Source organism: Crinia signifera, chromosome 1, assembly GCF_055691185.1.
Source record: "Crinia signifera chromosome 1, ASM5569118v1, whole genome shotgun sequence".
NCBI lineage: Eukaryota > Metazoa > Chordata > Amphibia > Anura > Myobatrachidae > Crinia > Crinia signifera.
Window position 1 is genome coordinate 268,364,098 of NC_139217.1, and position 21,294 is coordinate 268,385,391.

At 44.0% G+C, this 21,294-nt stretch overlaps 1 protein-coding gene across 2 annotated transcripts; it reads right to left on the reverse strand.

The window, feature by feature from the left end:
- Positions 1–2,434: 2,434 nt before the first annotated feature.
- Positions 2,435–17,604, reverse strand: LOC146028343 (uncharacterized). 2 transcript variants are annotated; one of them, XM_083158307.1, is made up of 4 exons: positions 17,450–17,604; positions 7,326–7,416; positions 4,828–5,153; positions 2,435–3,565 (listed from the first exon to the last, which is right to left on the reverse strand). In XM_083158307.1, exons 1-4 carry the CDS (start codon positions 17,523–17,525, stop codon positions 3,450–3,452), a joined length of 609 nt encoding a protein of 202 aa, XP_083014433.1. In that variant the 5' UTR covers positions 17,526–17,604; the 3' UTR covers positions 2,435–3,449. The 2 variants fall into 2 exon arrangements, with proteins under 2 accessions (XP_083014433.1, XP_083014432.1); XM_083158306.1 differs by having other exon boundaries at positions 2,436–3,568; positions 17,450–17,603.
- Positions 17,605–21,294: the final 3,690 nt, after the last annotated feature.

A 21,294-nucleotide genomic window follows, 5' to 3' on the forward strand; every position in this document is an offset into this window, starting at 1 on the left:
CCTATGTTCACACAACAGAGCGATTTTTGTCAGACTGCACATGTGTTGTGATTCCAATACCCAAACGCCCAGGTACCGCTGCAGTTCCACTAACAATGAGGATGTCATGGGACAGTGATTGAAAAGAAGTGACTGTTTGGAGGTGGTAATATGGAGATTATGGGCTCCGAAAGGAACCCCTCCCTGCAATGTGCTGAACCGAGCACCGGGGGGTGCACCCAGCTGAGTCTCATTGCTTATTCTGTTTTTATATGCAGTCCAAATATCATCAGAATCAAAGAATGTTTTAGCACATTATTTCTTCTCAGGGTTTGCCTTTCACCAGTATGGTTTACCTAAATAAACTGTTCAGTGAAGTCAGATGCGAGGGAATGTAATGAAAACACATGCCCTCACACGCCGCCGCTGCAGGAGAAATTATTCCATGGTCGCCAACCATTGAATGATTCCTCCTGCCTTCACAAACAGAAGTCAGGGAAAACTGACTTTTATTTGCATGCACCTGGACGACGACGGGGCGGGCGGTTGACTTTCTGTGATGTCATCCTCCTGCCCAGCGTTTTCACGGGGACACCCATAAACTGCTGGGCGCTCCCATGGGCGATCCCCACCTCTATTTGCCCCTGTCCCTCCCTGCAATGTACAGCCTGGCGAGTGTGTAACTCACCGAGGACGTTCGTTGCCAGGGTCTGCACATGTACAGACCCCCAAACATCGGAACTGGCCCGAATTCACCCAGTTCCATCTGTCACCCACCACTTCATATTGCTACTTTATACAATATAGATATTAAAAATACTGGCATGCAGATGATCGGGAGGAATATAATAGAGACCTGATTACTGACAGGTGAATTCTAATGTTTTGTCACATGCACGTCACTGGCAAACAAACAATGTCATATGAGACCATGAGGTATGTTTACTAAGGGTCAATTTTGAGCAATTTTACTCAATGTTGTTTAAAATCGATCTTTATTGATGTTGGGTTTACACGGCCAAAAGAGGCATTTACTTATCACTTTATAAAATTAAATTCTGCCACGTAAAGAAAAGTGTATATGGACAGTGGACCATCCCAGTAAAAAGATACCCTTATGTGAACATAGGGCATAAACCTAAGGTCAGTTAAGAAGGGTATAATTTTAACGACCAGACACAGAAAAATTGCCACTAAAAGGAACACAGCGCTGGTGACATTCCTTTTTTTCTCCAAACAATTTGCTAGAAGATCTGGTACATCTTCAGGACCGTCGACCAGCAGCAGTGTTGTCTGGGCGCAGTCATTGTCCTATAAATTTCCTTTTTACTTTATAAAATTAATTTATTAATGTTAGTAAATGTATATTTTAGCCCTACAAGCCCAACATCAATTAAGTTTCAACTGAAATAGATGAAAATCGTACTTTAGTAAATATACCTCCAATAGTTAAGTCAATTACCAAGGAATCTACTCTTCTTCTCTTGCCCATATGCCATCTCTTGCAAAGAAACTTGCAATACATACTATTGATTATTTAAAATTGACTAGAAAACATAACATATATTAACATGCAATATAATATTCTGATGTCAAGTTCTTACATTAGGGACAGTGGGGCAGATGTATTAAGCCTGGCAAAGAGATAAACTGGAGATAAAGTTGAGATAAAGTGGGAGGAGATAACACACCAGCCAATCAACTCCTAACTGTCATATTTCAAACACAGCTGATTGGCTGGTGCGTTATCTCCTTCCACTTTATTTCAACTTTATCTCCAGTTTATCTCTTCGCCAGGCTTAATACATCTGTCCCAGTGTGTCATTAAATCTCATTCATGCAGTAAACACCAGTGATCATGTCTCTGTAGTTTCCTGCCCGTTATCTATGGTATACGGTGATATGTCTTTGTACATATCCCTAGGGCACTACTTTCCTTATGTAACTAATATCATCTGGGCATTCAATAAGATACTTGATGAATGGATAGATGTAAGTTGGTTGCTGTTGGCCTTCTAATTGTAGGACAGATACTATTATTGATAGCAGGTAAAGAGGTGACCCAGGGCTGAGCCTTCAAAGTAACAAGTAAGGGGAAGGTGTTGGTCTCGGCTACGGTACTAGCTGAGCTGCTGAAGTAAATGTTGGAGTTAATGAGCTTCTGTTCTTATGCAGAATATGACTTTGGGCCTTATTCTAGTTCATTCTTTCTGACAAATTCCTTCTTGGATGGGCAAAACCATGTGCACTGCGGGTGGGGCAGATGTAACTTGTGCAGAGAGAATTAGGTTTGGGTGGGGTTTTACTTCAAAGTGAGATCTATATTGCAGTGTAAAAATAAAGCAGCCAGTATTTTCCCTGCACAGAAACAAAATAACCCACCCAAATCTAATTCTCTCTGCACAAGTTACATCTGCCCCACCTGCAGTGCACATGGTTTTGCCCATCTAAGAAGGAATTTGTCAGAAAGAATGAACTAGAATAAGGGCCTTAGTGACAAAGTATGCTCTCTGGGTAGGCAATGTGGGTGGCCATGGCACATCCAGGTGTGTGGTGTGGCAGGTATGATACAGCCAGGTGTGGCATGTGTGTCACAGCCAGGTGTGTGGTGTGGCATGTGTGTCACAGCCAGGTGTGACAGGTGTAATACAACCAAGTGGGTGGTGCATGAAGTCATAATGGCAGTGCAGATTTCCCTCTAGTCATGTGAGGCACTTACATAAACCATGTCTAGGGAAGGAGCAGCTGCTGTTTGTTAATCTTCCTCGCTTGTAATAAAGTTTTTTTCGTTTATTGTGTTGCAACATGCATGACATCATGTAGTCACTTTGTGCCACACTGCTGTGCTGCAAGGCACAGCTATGATGATGCAATTCAGCATGAATTGTGTCATCAAGCTTCTTGTCCCACGCACTTCACTCTCGAAATGGATGGAGGTGGCCATCTTGCAAGTTGATTAGAGTAAACCTTAACTAATCTTCATGGGGCGAAAGAGAGCCAAACAAATCTGGGAGCCTCTCAGATGAGTATGGAACATCAAGGAAGCTTATCTACAATCAGTGGCTGCTTAACCTGTGCTCAGAATTGCCAAGAATGACTGGATTATGCAAATAATTCACCTTATAGTCCTATACGAGTAGACAGAGGGAATTTATTTTCTGTCTGCTTCTTACATACATGGAAAAACTTACCTGGAAAAATATGTCAGCTAGCATCTCATTTAAAAAAGAATTGAATAACAACAGTATAGTTAATGCTTGTCATAAAGAAAAATACTGAAGGTCTTAAATATCAGTCCCATGTTACATCATAGTTGATTGGAGACATCACGCACCCTGTTCTTGGCTGTGTAGAAAATAAATGCTGATTTTTGTTTGCATTCACTCAAAATAACATAAGTAATATTTTACATTAATATAATTTATCTATTTTACTGTTGTGTATAAAACAGCTTGCTTAGTTGCATAAAGTTAAAGCAATGAAGTGTAGTATTGATGCTCCACTTCTTCAGGACTGAGGGAAAAGGTCAGAACTTCAGGTGCTGCAGTCGCTGTCTCCGGATCCGCCTCTGCCACCTCTTCTTTATCTGCTAAGGTAAAGTACACAAAGGTCATATGCCTGGCTAAAAAGAACATATTAACTCAAGATTTGGTGCAGGAAAGGGCTTGGCATGATGCAAGTTGGGCGGTGTGGACACTCGTTCACATCATCAAGGCCCCCACACTCTACAATGCTGAATGCTGGCATTGTAAAGGCAAGGGTAGAGTTATGATGATGAGATTCAACAGGAATCCCATCATGACCACCTCAGAGCATCCAGTTTGCTGCCAAGCACAAGGGAATCTTTGGGAGTGGCTGGGGGCTGGGGCAGCAGGATTTGGGAGACTTGGGGGGGTCCACCCAAATTTCAGGAGCCTTCTGACTAAAGGAGGGGGGGGGGGTTGCTCAACCAATTTTCAGGAGCCTCCCAACTAGAAATAAAAGCCTTCACATGATGTGCTACCAGTGCTTTGATGCATAATTCAAGTATTATACCATTTTGTTGTGAAGGGTCTGGATAGAAGGTATGTGGCAGGGTGGAGGAATTGTAGCATAGACAGGGAGCAGTAATGGAGTGTTTGCACAACTGTGTACATATGCACACTGGGAAAAAGACAAATGTGTATTGATGCAATAATAAGGAAGAAGATAGAGTTTTAAAACAAGAGAGTATGTATAGCTGGGGCCTGGAGAAAGGACGCTGTGATGCTAAGGAGATTGGTAGGGTATAATAAATTATACAATGAAATAATTAAATCTACAGTACAAAATAATGTACCAATATAGCAGAAGTAAAGGCCCCCATACACTGTATCCGACTTGTCCTTAGGACAAGTTGGACCAGTTTGCCCGGCAGCTCCCCGGGAGGCTGCTTACGATTTGTCACTTTATTGCCATGCATATCCCAGAGGAGCTGCGGGGTCTGTGGGGCAGGCAACGGGGTACCTCTGCGGCACTGGTCAGCAGGTCCAGCAGATGGGAACTGTGAGGAAGCACTGCTGAATTTGAAAACACTGGCCAAATTCAGTAGAGCTTACTGCGCCGGCGCCTGCTCCCCGCCTCACCACCCAACCAGCTGTCCGGACCCCACAGTCCATCCCACGCTGCACGCGTCGGAGGTCCCAGGATGGGTCGTCGGACGGCCAGCAGGTCCGACCACCTGTTCGGGTCCCATGCGCACGGGACCATGCATTGGACCTGAGGGGACATCAAACCGAGCCGATTTGGACCGATTTCAGGGCCTGATTGGTCGTGTATGGGCACCTTTAGTTATCAAGCTGTGTATACTGTAATTGTGGAAATTATTACCTTTTAGAAAACATGTGCTTTCCTCTGGCAAAAGGCCAGATGCCTCTTCATGTGTAACAATTGCAGCTTCATCTGTTCCCACTGTTGGAAGTGGGATTTGATGCTCCGGTGGTTCCTGCGGATCCTGTACTAGTGGAACATCAGACATTACCGCAGACTTCTGATCAAGCTCTGCCTTGTACTGTGGATTATATTCTGGTTCATGTTTCAATTCAAGTTGTGGGTCATGTATTGGTTCAAGCTTGGGTTCATGCTCCAGCTCTGGCTCAGGTTCCTTGACTTGTTTCCTTCTCCCACGTCCAGTTCCTTTAGCTTTCTTCTGTTTGCTATTGAAAATAATAAAATAGTTTCTAAAAAGCAAAATCATTTTCAGCGGCGGCTTCTATCTTCCTGTAGAAGGAGGGCTGCCGCTGGCCGCGTCCTACTCCCCACCGCCAGGTCCTGCTCACTGTCGCTGCTGCCTTTGGCATCTTGCAAGTGACAGCTGAGGAATAAAGTTAAGCCTGACCACTAATGTCTAGTTAGACACCTAAAAATGGACGGCAGCGTCTAGATCAACAGTAACAGAAGATTGAGGCAAGCAAAAGGTGGCAAGGATTTCACCTTTCTTTGGTGTCTAGGTGTAATACTTGATTATCAATCTAAACATCGTCAATCCATCGACCGGATACGAATCACTGTGACTCCAAGCATTAAGGTAAGCTCCTGAAGGCATCATCCAAGCCCAGTAAATGCAAAACTCACCTAACTTTAGATTGTTAATATCACTTAAATTGGACTATGAGTGAATGTTTTATCTTATTTCTGGCTACTGAACTTCAGCATACTGTAACTACCGGTATCTAACTGTGCACACTTTTGCTACACCTTATAATTAATTGATATGATCTAAGGGGATATTCTGATTCACTCAGAAAGGCACAATCACTCTCTAATGGACAAAACCATGTGCACTGCAGGTGGGGCTGATGTAACATGTGCACAGAGAGTTAGATTTGGGTGGGGTTTGTACTTCAAGCTGATATCTATATTACAGTGTAAAAATAAAACAGCCAGTATTTACCCTGCACAGAAACAAAATACCTCACCCAAATCTAACTTTCTCTGCACATGTTACATCAGCCCCACCTACAGTCCATATGGTTTTGTCCATTACAGAGTGATTGTGCCTTTCTGAGTGAATCAGAATAATTCTTTAATTCTGCTGCATGTTTTATTTTTTTATCTATTTTAACTGCTTTATTAGCTATGTGAGGCAGCCTCATATTAATACATCTGTATCGTTTATTGCATTTAACGTCTCTGTATAATATATATCAACATTATAATATTCATTTGAATTGGCAGCCCCATCCACTTTTCCACGCAGCCTTCTTTACTTGTATTGTTCCTTTAGGGCTGTGGCAAGCCAGTGAATGGTAATTTTTATATTTATATATTTTTTTGTTACTATCCATGTTCCTAGCCTATATATCAGCCCCCAGCAGGGCTGCCACTAGTAATGTTGGGGCCCGGGACTGACCCCCTTGCGCGTGCCAGCATCCCCCCATGTCCCCCTCCTCGCGCCGCCCCCCCCCCCCCCATTGCTATTACTTACCAGTGGCAGGCGGCAGCGCAGCATCTTCTCACTCCAGGAGTCTGCACTCGGAGCTTGGAACATCACTCACTGCACAGTGCAGCCTGCATAGCGCCCAGCCCCTCTGTATCCTAGGCTCGGCGCTCTGCAGGCTGCACTGTGTATTGTGCGTGCCTGGCTGCCGGCGCCGGGTGGGGGAATGCATTGTGCGGGTGCGGGGGGTGGGGCCGTGCCACTGTGGGCAGCTGTACCCCTGGCACCCCCCCTGTCGGCGGCCCTGGCCTCCAGTGCCAAGAGTTAATCCATCCAATTCTAACTATAGTACAGACCTAAAGATGTTTCCGTCTTCATCTAGCCTCTGTATGTAATGAGTCGCGGCAAACAGGTCACATGCGAGCAGGCAACTCGTGTATGACTCGGCCAGCGCTGAGCATCTTTTGTTCCCAGAAAATCCATGTTATTTGCATCGTTATGCCAATAAGTTGCAGAAATGGACTATGCTGATTAAAACGAGATGCGAATAAACTGAATAAAGCACATTATTGTGGAAAAAGGCATACAAATAAAAATACTCGCCATTAGTACACTGGTTTGGGTTGGGATTATTAAGTGTGAATAGAAGGGCCCCTTAGTGTGACTGCAGCAATGATGAGAGAGGACAGCTGTGTGTGCACTATACATAAGTAGGTCACCATTGGCTTAGAAGTTTATTCTATATCGTTGTTTAGCAGTGCACCGCTGAGAATTTGGCATTTTGAAGCCTACTAGTATTTGACTTGCATGTGGTTGGGATGGTTATGTGTACTTATAGTTTATTTGTTATATATATATATATATATTTCACCTTGACCCATTTCCCCATTTATTTTATCTTTTAAATAAAACTTTAACTATTCAATAAGAAGACCCCTTATGAACTTACCGAAAATCTTCCTGTAAAGTGTCTCTGGCCTGCGCCTCTTCTCTTTTCCTCTTTAGAGCCTCTCGATCTCTCAAACGACGTGGTTCAATCACTAATACACAAAACAGTTTACAGATATATTCAATACAAATAGATGGCCACGTTATAATATTTATTGGAAAATAGACAAGGGTCATATGTATCCATCCAAGCTTTATGCCACAAAATCCATAAAAAAATACATTCTATATACATTATGGATAGCTCCAGGGCTAACGCGTGCCTAGGGCGCTGACATGTCTAGTTATGGCTCAGTCATTGATAAATTAAATATTCTGGATTCATTTATTCTTTTTTGATCTGAGTATAAATGAAAGAGCAATGGTTTCCAATATGTATCATATCATTATTGTCATTTTTTTTACATAGCGATAAAAAATACTGCGGCAATTCTATGTGCAACTTTACACAAACTGCATATACTGTAATCACACACATTACATAGATAAAGTAAGTAACAGAAAACAGATTATAGTTGAGAGCAGACTCGGGGTAGGATGTTATGGAGGCATTGCATTGTGACAAATCAGAAAAATCCTTGTATACTTCAAAAATATGGAAGGATAAAAGCAAAATACAGTGTACGATAGACAACACACAAAGACAATAAGTGGCAACACTAGGCATTTAAAAAAGATATCACTGTATCACTGCAACGTCTAATGTGTATACTCAATTTTGTGGGAGCTACGCCACGGCCATTTTTGCATGGTATCGGCTCTTTGCCTTACCATAACATATTTTTTGGCTCCTTGTCTCTGATTTGCTGGCCACCTCTGGTCTAATGTGTACTGGGATTTAGGGAATATGCAAGAGGAACAGATGGGGCAAGGATAGAAAGTGAGACATTGATTGATCATGGGAGCTTACAATCTAATGGCTATGTACTGTACTTTCACAGATGACCACAGTGATATCGGAAAGGCAAAATGTACCTTTTAACATGCAACCTTCAAATACCTCTCACATAAAACCCAACCATCTCTCATCCTAACCTTCTGTTTATGCTCACTGCTTCCCCTTCTGTGTCACCCCTGTCTGTCTAACCCTCCCCTTTAGAATGTAAGCTCTCACGAGCAGGGCTTCTCTCCTCATGTACTTTTCTTAGAATATATACATCTCTGCCACCCTGATAATTGCTTCAGTGTCCTGTCCCCTGATGCAACTATCCATATTTACCATGTACTTGTCCTAAATTGTCTTATACTGTAATTCGGTATCTGTTTTTTGATCATTTATGTATTGTTAGGCGCTGCAGAACCTTTGTGGCACCATATAAATAAATGATAATAATAATGATAATAATAATAACAGTTCCCAAATGCTAATAAATAACAAACTGTTGTAATTAATTGGATCTGTGCAAAAGATCAGGGATCTCTTGAGCCTGTTTCTGCAGTTTGTAAAATGCTACATAGAAAGGATTGGCTTGGTGATCCAAGAAAAAAATAAGTTAATGGAACTAATAAGGCAAGAAGGGGAGTCTGCTTTATATACTTGCTGCCAGATCTGCATTTGAATTTGTCTACTAGAATTGGGTATTTAGGGCCTTATTCTAGTTCACTCTTAGAGGCAAATTCCTTCTCAGATGGACAAAACCATGTGCACTGCAGGGGGGCAGATGTAACAGGTGCAGATAGAATTAGATTTGGGTGAGTTATTTTGTTTCTGTGCAGGGAAAATACTGACTGCTTTATTTTTACACTGCAATATAGTTCTCACTTTGAAGAAAACCCCCACCCAAATCTAACTCTCTCTGCACATGTTACATCTGCCCCACCTGCAGTGCACATGGTTTTGTCCATTTGAGAAGGAATTTGCCTCTAAGAGTGAATCAGAATAAGGCCCTTAGTGTATTCTAGTTAAATTGGCTATTTTGTGTATTCTAGTCACAGACTTCGGGTCTGGTGAATAGAAAAATTGTATTCTAGTTCAAAGAATGGGAATAATTGTGACCAGTATTTTATCATAGTCATCAGAATTGTGATGTTTATATGTTTTGCATGAAAGCCAGCAGAACAGGTCTGACGTTTTAAATACCAACAAATGGACCTACTTATTTCGTTCTTATGTATATGGTGCATTTACCATAGTTGCCTAATGTAGGGTACACACCAGGACGACCCGCTCACGATGCACATCGTGAGCGGGTCGTCAGTGTCTCGTCCGACCCGCTCACGGTGACGCGGGGGGGGGCACGACCCGCTCACGATGTGCACCGTCAGCGGGTCCGATCTGATGGCGACCCACACCCGGCTGTATGGTCGTCATTGAGATCCTACCTGCAGCAGGTAGGATCTCAATAACGACCGACCGACCCGCTGGACCGCGCATCGGATCGGTATCGGTCCACAGCAGGTCAGAAAAGGGCCCAATCAGCACACAATCTACATCCAATTGATCGGAATTGGATCTAGATTGTGGGGATCGGGCCCTAGTCGTCCTGGTGTGTACCCAGTATTAGTTTAGAAAATATCTTAGAATGTTTGGAAGCCAATTTCTTTTAAGATGTCCATTTTCCCATTTAAACATAGTCTTATTTGTAGCATAAATGCTGGAAAAAATTGATGCATATTTAAAATAACACACTAATGAGCACATACCTTCATAATGAAAAAACCCAGGTCATAGGTGGGTATACCAGGGAATCTGCTCAGTGGAAATGGCTACAAGGAAAAAATCCCGGGTCTAGTGACCTGGGATTTGTTCTCAGGTAATGAGTAGGGTTTTTAACAAATGAAACTCACTAACAGTGCAGTGGAAACGGCTCTTAACAGAGATTTATACTAGCAAAATCTAAACCAGGGTTGCCGACTTTAGAAAGCTCCTCTCCGGGAGAAGCCCGGAGAGGAGACTTTCAGCAGAAGTTCGGGGGCAGGGCTTAAACATGACATCATTAAAGGAAAGTGCCTCAATTTGACGATCTCCATGGAGGGGCGGGGCTAAACTATGCAATGATGACACTTTGGCCCCGCCCCCTCTCTGGAGATCGTCAGAAAAGGTAATTTAAATGCCGCGGCCGGGGTGGGGGAAGCCGCAATCAGGGGGGGGGGGTCCCCCAGAATCCGGGAGGGTTGCCCACCTTTCCGGGGGGCCGGGAGGGTGACCCAATTTTCATAACCCTGCTGGCCATTCCAGGAGGGTAGGCAACCTTGATCTAAACTCTGCTCTTTGGTCCTTCCAGCGTGTTGGCTGTTGGTGTAACCATTTTGAACCACCTCAGTAGTATGCCTGGAAATTTCTCGGGCTGAGCTACGCTGCCAGCACGGGGATTCTAGTGATTAATAGGTGTGTGTCAGTGGTGCCCCAACCTGTGCACCACTGTCGCACCACCTCTATGGGCACCCCACCCCTGTCGCCCCCCCCTCCGGATAGTCCCGACTCCCCACCCCGGCGATCGTATGCTCCACTTGGGAGCACTCGGGTGTTAGGACACCAGAGTCTGCCAGAGCCGCCTCGAACATCCCCGAGCCTGCCGCATGGTCACTGCTGTGAATGGTGGCCGGGGTGGGGAGACAGGACTGGCTTGTGGTGAGCAACAGGGAAGGGGGTGTGACAGGGGCGACTGCCCCTAAATTCTGTGGTGTATATTTCTGGAGCAGGACAAAATTGTTATTTTACATTTAGTAAACCTTATTTTTAAGTGGAGTGGAAACAAGATGATTTATACAAATATATTTTTCATATTTTTATGGAGGTACCAATTCTTGAGGTTGTCACCACAACAGATGCCCGTGTATACTTTCACACTGACAAGCCAAGCATACGCCTTTCATTTGATCTGCGCTCGTATGGCCATTTTTTCTTTACTTGGTTCATTCAAATCATCACTGTTTAGCTCAATTTTGTCCTAGATTAATCTCCATGCTACTTCTCACCAGTAGCCACCAGCCTTGATGAGGGGGCAAAGGCACAGTAGGGATGGTGGCCAAGGAAACAAATGGGGAGGAAGAGGCTGGAAGTACATACTGTATGGGGAGGGGAGATAAAAGGCACACAAAGGGAGGTAGGAGGCACCTGTGAGGAAGAGTTACACTTTGGGTGGCAGTGGTCAGAGACACTCATGGCGACAGGGGCAGAAGTACATATGGGGAAGGGAGATGATAGGTGCTCCTGCTGGGCAGGACAGAAAAGGCAGATCACTGGAGTGGATGCGGAGCAAGCTAATCTCCTCAAATGTCTAATGCAGTGATCCAAGGTAACATACAATTCAACTGATTATTCAGACTCCTTGGATCACTGGCTGAGAGATCAGAGGAGGCATTAGCCTGATGGTCAGCAACATGGAGTCATATTGAGATGGTCGGGGCCCACTTTGGGGTTGCAACCCACAGTTTTTCAGAACCGTGGGCCTATCCTCATCCCAACCATTGGTAGATGCACACAAATTCTAATAACAATATTAATATCTGTGACTTATTTTTTATAGCAATGAATCACCCCTATGTAAGTTATCCTGTGATTTACAGGTAGGTATGTACATGAGTGAGGGGCATGTACAGGGCATAAAGTGGTCATGCAGAGGTGGGGGAACTCATTTCTCTATGCCACCTAATTACACCCCCTCCCCTACCCCCATTAGGCAGAGACAGGGCCAGTGGTAGGGTTTTTGGCATCTCCCTGCAAACTACATGACCGGACCTGAATGAGGTCCATAGTTTCAGTGAGTACATACCCACTACTGACTCCAACTGTACTGCATTCATAGAGGATTCATTCATTACAGGATTGTGTCTATTTCCCCTTCAGTAAATGGATCCAGAGAGGGAATCAGAACATGTAAACAACAGAACATATGATTTGAACCATAACTGCAAGGTTATGTAACATGGGACCCAAAGTGTAACATTGGGCGCAAGTTGTAGGCTCTCCACTCTTTGGGTTACTAAAGAGGAAAGAGGTTGACATAGGATAGTAAAACTGCTAGCCCACCGACCTTGCTCTTACCCCTTGCCATCACAGTTCAAATGGTATGTCCCATGGTTCATGTGGTTTGATGACATCATAGGCTACATTACCTGAAGGGGTTCTAGCTGCTGCCCTGACAGGCTTAGCTCCTCAGCTTCTTACAACAGTCCCTTTTATTATTTTGAGTCGCAGGACCATGTAGCCCTTATTTTGGGTCTTGTGTACTGAAATACTCCTGTATAATGAATGTGTGCAGTACTTATTCTTATCTGCAGAGTTGCTTCCTGCAGCTACCAGTAGCTTGTATTCATATCCTTATCTTCTTGGGTACTGCATACAAGTCTAGCAGCAAACAACTTCATGGCAGGCTGTCGTATATCCTGTGCCAACCAGAAATATAGCAGACCAGATCAATAGGTAACAAACTGCTTGTAAATAGTTTAATACCCATTTTAGACTAGTATGACAAAGTCAGTAACACGTGGAGGACAGAAACTGCCTTTGTTTAGTGAGGAAGGCAAGTAACGCTCAATTGTTTGACATAAAGTGCTCGAAAAGATCATCTGCTTGGTATATTGCATTATATCCATAACCCCGTAACATGTAACTGCTGTACTGTACACACTGGAAGTCTACAGCATGACAGCACAGTAGAATTATTGCAGTCATTTTAAAGCAGAAAATAACCATGCCATTTAAATTTTTTAGCTTAAATAACTGTTGTACATACACATTTACAACACAGGTGGAGCAGGTTTACTGAATACACATGGGTGGACAGATAGGGTAAAAGGTAATTGGTTCCCACATAAGCAGATACTGTATAACAATGTCTAGCTTTGTTTTGAGATAGTAAACAGCTTTACCATTTATAAAACAAAATGAGCCATTTATTTACATGGTTATGTTATAATCAGGGGCGGATTGGAAACTAAAAGTGGCCCTGGAAAAATATCTAGAAGTAACCTCATGTGAGCAGTACCAAATCAAATGTAGGCGGAACCAACACTTAAATAAGCTGGAGTAATCCATCACGACACCTGTGTGTAAGCCGTTGGCTACAATATGCTTGGCAGTCTAGCTGCTTCCAGACCTTTAAGATGCTGTGATGAACCACAAACCTCCATATTTCCAATAATACCCCTACTCCCCCCACTGAAACACTGATACCCCTTTCACATTGCACTTTTAAAACGGTATATTGCCGGTTTTTTTTCCATTTTAAAACGTTTAAATGTGAAAGTGCCAGAGTTGATTTATCGGTTAAAGTTAACCGGTATTTCAACACGGTTAAAAAGCAGTCCTACACGTTTTAAAGCCGTTTTTTTGGCAGTTTGAACAGCTCTATTTCAATGGCTTGAAACGTGTCCCTTGGGGGTTAAACGGGCTGAATGTTTGAATGGTATTAAATTATTTTAAAAACGGTTTTCACCTGCAATGTGAAAGGTCTCAAGGCTCAGACCCGTTTTAAAGTCCCATTTAAGAATACCGTGTCATTACCCATTTCTGCAATGTGAAAGCAGTATGAGACTAAACACTTACCCCCAAAACTCCATCAAGCAGACAAAAACTCATTACCATATTTGAATATAGGTATCATTGTGTACTCTGCCATGTAAACCAGCCAAGGGCCCTTATTCAGATCTGATCGCAGTACAAATTTGTTCTCAAAATGGACAAAATCATGGGCCTTATTCTAGTTCACTCTTTCTGACAAAATCCTTCTTAGATGGACAAAACCATGTGCACTGCAGGGGGCAGATGTAAAATGTGCAGAGAGAATTAGATTTGTGTGAGTTATTTTGTTTCTGTGCAGGGAAAATACTGGATGCTTTATTTTTACACTGCAATATAGATCTCACTTTGAAGTAAAACCCCACCCAAATCTAATTCTCTCTGCACAAGTAACATCTGCCCCACCTGCAGTGCACATGGTTTTGTCCATCTAAGAAGGATTTTGTCAGAAAGAGTGAACTAGAATAAGGCCCCATGTGCACTGCAGGTGGGGCAGATGTAACATGTATAGAGAGAGTTACATTTGTGTCAGTTATTTTGTTTCTGTGCAGGGTAAATACTGGCTGCATTATTTTTAGACTGCAATTTAGTACTGTGATCAGATCTGAATAATGCAGCCCACACACGCACCGATCCCGGCGTGCGTTGTGGGCTTAACTAGCACACATAGCATCGCATCGTATGCCTTGTGCATACGATGTGCATGCGATGCAATGCTGTGCTAGAAAAAGCTAGTACAAAAAGTATGTGTAGCACATACTTTTTGTACTGTACGATGGGGTGCCGTGGGAGCGCGCACCCCATCGTACAGCATCGCACCGCCCGCATCGGTGCGTGTGTGGCTTTCTTAAGGGCCAAGGTTGCTTGTGTGGGACACAGGAAGAGATTGAGCCCACTACACTGGTGAGGACAACATCTTTTTTATTTTTTTTAAGGCAGGCTACCAGGAATCTTCCCTCTAATCTATGGTGGATCCGACCCAACAGGATTCATATCTTTCTGCTTTTCATGAGCTCCTAAACTTATGTACTGTAGTGAAAACTTGAATTGAATTGTCCTATATTGCAAAAACATTTTAAAATGAAATATCGGTACTTATGTAGTATCTGGGCGTCCGATTTTGTGATTGTATGCCTTACCTTAAGGCATACAATCAGATGCGATGCGATTCGATGCGATTTTGCATAGGATTCAATGTTAAGAAGGTCCTGTTCATTTCCCCACTATCCAAGTGGGCATAGAGTTGATTTTATATAGCGTGGCGAGCGCAGCGAGCCACCGAGCCCGAAGCGTGGCGAGCGAAGCGACGCATATTTCTTAAAAAGTATTCTGTGTCCCCTCGCGGGGCTCGCTACGTTTGCCACGCTTCGGGCTCGGTGGCTCGCTACGCTCGCCACAGGTTTATATCCAACTCCATGCCCACTTGGATAGTGGGGAAATGAAAAGGACCCCTTTTTCCCATTGAATTCTATGTTAAAATGGACTCAGACCATTTTAACATTGAATCCTATGGAAAAATCTTGACCATCGCATCGCATACGATTTGGTCGCATGCGATGCGATCCGATTTCTAAATCGGACGCCCAGATACTACATAAGTATCGAAATATCTTTGTAAAATATAGTGTTGCTACTATAGTCATTTATTAGTGCTTCCAGAGAAATCCCTAAGGTTGTTCCTAAAGGCGCCCATACACGGTGCGATGTGCGCTTGATGTGTTTTGTAAAAGATCGCATTGCATCTAGTTCAAACGCATGCGATACGCTAAAACAGCGCTTGATTTGAATTAGATGCGATATGATCTAGTACACCCCAGCCAACCCTAGTCCTCGAGAACTACCAACAGTGCATGTTTTGCAGGTCTCCTCACAGAATCACAAGTGTGCTAATTAGCTCCATCTGTGTATCTTTTAAAATGTGTCAGTGATTAATGAATGCAGCTGTGCAGCAGCTAGGTTGTCTGGAAAATGTGAACTGTTGGTAGCTTTCGAGGGCTAGGGTGGCTACCACTGATCTAGTACAAATAGTACAGCCTGCACATACTTTTTGTACTTTGCAATATGCACGGGAGTGCACATCACATCGTAAGCCACGGTGAACACAGTGTGATTTGTAGTACATGCAATGCCCTTTTAATTAAAAAGTTCAAAATGCATACAATTATCATATTATAGCGGCGCCCCCAATGTACATCGCGCAAGGTTTTTATCGAATAGCATCGCATGCCATGCACCCGATGCGACGCGATTTTTGCCCCCTATGCGATGAAACATTGTATAAGCACCCGCTTTTAAGCACCCAAATGGGTGCTTACAATATTAAATGCATCCCCACGCCACCCCCCACTATAAACGTGAACCCGAAGCGTGGCGAGCGCAGCGAGCCCGCGAGGGGTGGCGGTACGCGTCCTCCAACCTTTTCATACCCCCCTATCCACGTCGGCGTGGAGTTGAGAATAGAAAGTGTTGCGAGTGCAGCGAGCCACCGAACCCAAAGCATGGCGAGCGCAGCGAGCCCCGCGAGGGGACGCGGATACCTGTGAAGCCCGCGAGGGGACGCCGATACCTGTGAAGGTATCGGCGTCCCCTCGCGGGGCTCGCCTCGCTGCGCTCGCCACACTCTATTCTCAACTCCACGCCGACGTGGATAGTGGGGGTATGAAAAGGTCGGAGGACGCGTACCGCTCGCCACACTTCGGGTTCACGTTTATAGTGGGGGGTGGCGTGGGGGTGCATTTCACATTGTAAGCACCCATTAGGGTGCTTATACAATTTTTAATCGCATCGCATCGCATTGTATGGCATTGTATGCCATACACAATGTCATACAATTTTTAAATTGTATGACATTGTACAATATCGCGCGATATCACGTCGCATCGCATACCATCGCATGCCTTATGGTATGCGATGGGCGCCGCTATAATACACAAGTACCAAACACTTTTAATTAGATATTTATGGAAACTCTATAGGTGCTTTCAATCAGAGCTACATTTCTGTGGCTGTCTACAAAAGAGAGAGAGAGAGAGAGAGAGAGAGAGAGAGAGAGAATCTCTGTTGTACTAAAGTAGTGTGTTTGCGATTTAAATAATATTTTTATTCTACAATATGCCATCATGCTTTGTTAATTTCCCTAAAACAATAAATATATTTAAACACAAAATACACTAGTAATGTTATAATGAAGAGAAACATAAAGATTTTACTTGCGGGCCTCTTATGCCCCTTTCAGACCGCACTTTTTACCCGTTATTTCACCATTTTAACACGGTAATTTGTGCAGTCTGAAAGGAGTGAATTTACCGGTTCTATTGAACTGGTATTTCTAAATGGTATTAAAGCAGGGTCCTACCCGTTTCAGACCCGTTTTTTTTCATCCACTGTTTTCTATGGGTTAAAACGTGTTCAGTGTTGTGAAGGAACAAAAACTGCATTGAAATACCGTTTAAAGACATGCGGTGGGAAAGGGGCTTTAGCTGGCAGTCCGTTTTTAGAAACGTTTTAAAATACCTGGTCAAAGCCAGTTTTGCGGTCTGAAAGCAGCATAATATACATGTCCTAAATGTCATTAATACTGCATAGACATCACTGACATATAAATGCACGCATTGCTTTTTTTTAGGTCTACTGCAAGATTTAGGAAGCCTGCTTCTCCTTACCAAGTATTTCCTGTGTTTTGCCATCATGCCCATGTGCCACGACCGAGGTTTCCGCTGAATAATGATGGTCACCCATTTTTTATTAATGCTGGTGCCTTCTGCTTCGTCTATTGTCTCAACTGCATTGCACTGAAATTGCCAAGTTTCAATTTCATGCAAGGAGTGTCTTGTAGAACTTTTCTTCCCTCCCAAAGTGCCTTATCTACTCTGACCATTGCTGAATGCTAATAATGATTTCTTATCACATGCTAAATTGGTGTGTGTCCTACTGTGTGGTAGGGTTATGGTTAGGACCTCAGAATACTGATTAATTATGTGGGTAGGTTGTTTTTAACACTAAAGTTGTTATATTTAGCACTGACAGTCTTATAAAATAATTTATAAATGGTCTAAATAATATGCTTTGCAATTAAAACAACACAAATTTTGAGCTTACTGCAATATATAAAATAAATATTTGGATAATAGGGTGCGATTTCGGTGGGCTTTAAGTCATGGAGAAGCAAAGAACATTATGTCCTTGAAAACAAGGGGACAGAACAAAAGTTCTGTGGCAGCGCTGGATTGGGATAGTGTGAAAAATATATATTGAAAGATTGGATGATCTTTACAAACAATTTTATTAATTAATAAACAAACTGTATATTGTTCTGATAAAAATCAAGATGCAAAGTAGCATGTACACAAACAATAAAATATATAAAATAAAACATGTATAATAAAACACTCTGGGCGAGATTCTCTATTACAGAAATGCGGTAAAAACTCAGTTATCGGGGTTTTTACCGCATTTCTGTATTCTCTAACCTCCCTCCGCAGTGTCACCGCTGCGGAGGGAATCGCCAGCAAAAGCTGGCGGTTCCCTGCAGAAGCCTATGGGCTTCTTACCGCAGCGGTGTGTGAGGGATCCGTCACGGATCCCTCCCAGCATGCCCTGCGGCCGGCGCGTCAGTCTGCGCATGCGCAGACGGACTCCCGGGTCATAGACCCGGAAGTCTAGCAACGGCGCCGCATCGCAAGGGACAGCTCTTACCGCAAGAGCTGTCCCTTGCGTTAATGACCGCATATTTTAGAGAATATGCGGTCATTAGAAATTCGATGCCGGGCGAAGAGGGCTGCGGATTTTAGAGAATCCCGCCCTCTGCCTGCTGGATATTTATATAGTAGCTCTGGATGGAAAAGTACCTGTGCAATCAAATATATGATATAGTTACCACTCCTTGGATGTTGGTATACAGCACTGAGCTCAGTTGTCGTCCTGCCGTAGGTAAGTTGGGATGTGCAGTATTCAGTGGGTCAGGACGAATCTCCCAAATTTGGGGTGGGGGGAGGGAGGGTGGGGGGTTGGTGGTGTTGTTGTGTTGGGCCCTGATGGACTGTTGAAAAAAGTGGATGGAGCACTCAGCCAATTTGTGGTGGATCCTCGCTAGTGTGTGGCCTGGAAAGATGGTGAAAGTTCCGTGGCCACTGGAGGTGTTTCCAAACGATACTTCCCACTGGTACTGGTGGATGGATGGCTGTGGGGTGTAAATGTCCCCACCAGTACTTTGGACCCTACCTTGCTGGACATTGTCCCACTCTCTGGACCCCCCCTCAAATCCTTGTGATCTGCTTGGAATCAGCATATCCTTACCCCAGGCACCATGTCACCTCGGTACACCTCTGGCTCTGACCACCTTCATACTTCATTAGTGATTCAGCCGGGAGCCCCCACAGGAAGCTCCCACATTGTAACTTGATGTGATGACATAGGGCCATGCTCCAGAGGGGAGGACAAGGAGCTGGTGCTGCCACTACACGAGGGAGTGATTGAGGAGTGGGGCAGCCTGTCTGTGATCCAGATCAGCCTCTTGCCGACTCACCCGTGGAAAAGGTAAATAAAAGAATGCTATTGTAATACATCAGAGAGAGAGAGGAGTCCCGGGCCCCACAATTTCTAATGTCAGCCCTGTATGTATGTGTGTGCGTGTACTAGTGTAAAACGGGATAGGTCACTAGGTCGACATGACTGAAGTTTGAAATGATTGAAGTTTAACATGGGTTAGGTCGACAGGTCATTAGGTAAACACAAGCGTTAGGTCGACAGAGGGGAGGACAATAGTCAAAAGGTCGACATGGGGTTTTTCACCTTTTTTTTTTAGCCGACATGTGCCAGCAGTACATGTAGTTTGGACATGAGCCTTGATTTTATGCATTGTTAATTTTTCTGTTTACATTTCAGCATTCTGATGTTACTGATAATGTTGTCGAATTGGAGAAATTCTTTTTGTGAACCACACTTCTCGATTTTCCATTGCTATAGGATTATTTTTATCACCTACTGCAGGTCAGCCTGGCAATCTATTGGTGCACCCAAGCAGCCAATAGGTTGATTGAATAAGTGTTTTTCTCAAAAGCTTTGGGTGACATTTAATGAGAAGTGAAAATGTGATTTGTGTGATTTTTAATGAAAAAACTTCAGAAATCGCACTTTTTCCACAAATTCGCATATTTAACCCCTTCCCGACATTTGACGTATATATACGTCATGGCCGGGAAGTACTTCCCGACACATGACGTATATATACGTCATGACTTCAAACTGTCACTGCGTCTAGAGACGCAGTGACAGAGGGACGATGTCTGCTGTCCCTGACAGCAGACATGTCCCTGCATGCCCAGGGGGGGCTGCGATGCCGCCCCCCCCGTCGGCGATCGCTGTGATTGGCTGTTCAGTGTGAACAGCCATTCACAGCGTTTTCTGTGTCACCGGCGAATAACGTTCGCCGGTGACACGGGATCGGAGGTGATTGGTGCTGTAAAGTACAGCACCAATCACCGCGGGGTCTAAGGGTGACACTGGTGTCACCCCACCTCACCCCGCCCGCCCCCAAAGGCCGTGATTGGTTCGTCGGACCGACGGACCAATCACAGCCATGGAGGGGGGTTTAAACTAACGGTGACTGCACTGCAGACGCCATTCCGGTCTGGAATAGCGTGCAGTGCGGTCACCGTGCCCAGCTGCCGCCATTTACTGACCAGAACCTTGCTAAATACTTACCTGATCACTGCCTGGATCTTGCTTCTTCTTGTGACATCCTGTGCTGTGTTGTGCTGTGTTGTGCTGCTGCGAGTTATTAGATAGAGAGATAGAGAGAGAGAGATAGAGAGAGATAGAGAGGCCTAGTGACAGAGAGTGCTATATTTTGTGCTGCTGCAGTGTAATAGAGTTATAGATAGAGAGATAGAGAGAGATAGAGAGAGAGAGATAGAGAGAGATAGAGAGATAGTGACAGATTGTGCTATATATTTTTTATATAACTGACTGCTGCCCCCCCTTTTGTGCTGATCAGTATAAATTAACTGATCAGCAACTTTTTGGGGGCGCAGGGTTTTTTTTATATATATATATACCTGTCAGTGCTGCTGCTGCAGTGTTATAGAGTGATAGATAGTGAGAGATAGAGAGATAGAGAGATAGAGAGAGATAGTGACAGAGAGTGATAGAGACTGCTATATTTTGTGTCTGCTGCCCCCATTTTGTGCACCCCCAGCAACTTTTTGGGGGTGCAGGGGTTATTTTTCATATATATAACTGTCAGTGCTGCTGCTGCAGTGTCATAGAGTGATAGATAGTGAGAGATAGAGAGATAGAGAGAGATAGTGACAGAGAGTGATAGAGAGCGCTAAATTTTGTGTCTGCTGCCCCCGCCTTTTGTGCTGATCACTATATCTGAGGTGATCAGCAACTTTTTGGGGGTGCAGAGGTTTTTTTTTTTTATATATACCTGCCAGTTGCACTGTCAGTTGCACCAAAGGTTGTGCACCTGCTGCCCCTCACTGGTAATCAGTGTCGCATCACTGAT

What these genes read in the sequence shown, in the direction of transcription:
- LOC146028343 (XM_083158306.1), bottom strand. Translation starts at nt 17,525, where the DNA reads ATGGGTGACCATCATTATTCAGCGGAAACCTCGGTCGTGGCACATGGG. An exon ending in ACTTTACAGGAAGATTTTCG is followed by an intron (nt 5,154 to 7,325) that starts GTAAGTTCATAA and finishes TATTTTCAATAG; the next exon opens with CAAACAGAAGAAAGCTAAAG. An exon ending in AAGCACATGTTTTCTAAAAG is followed by an intron (nt 3,569 to 4,827) that starts GTAATAATTTCC and finishes ACTTTACCTTAG; the next exon opens with CAGATAAAGAAGAGGTGGCA.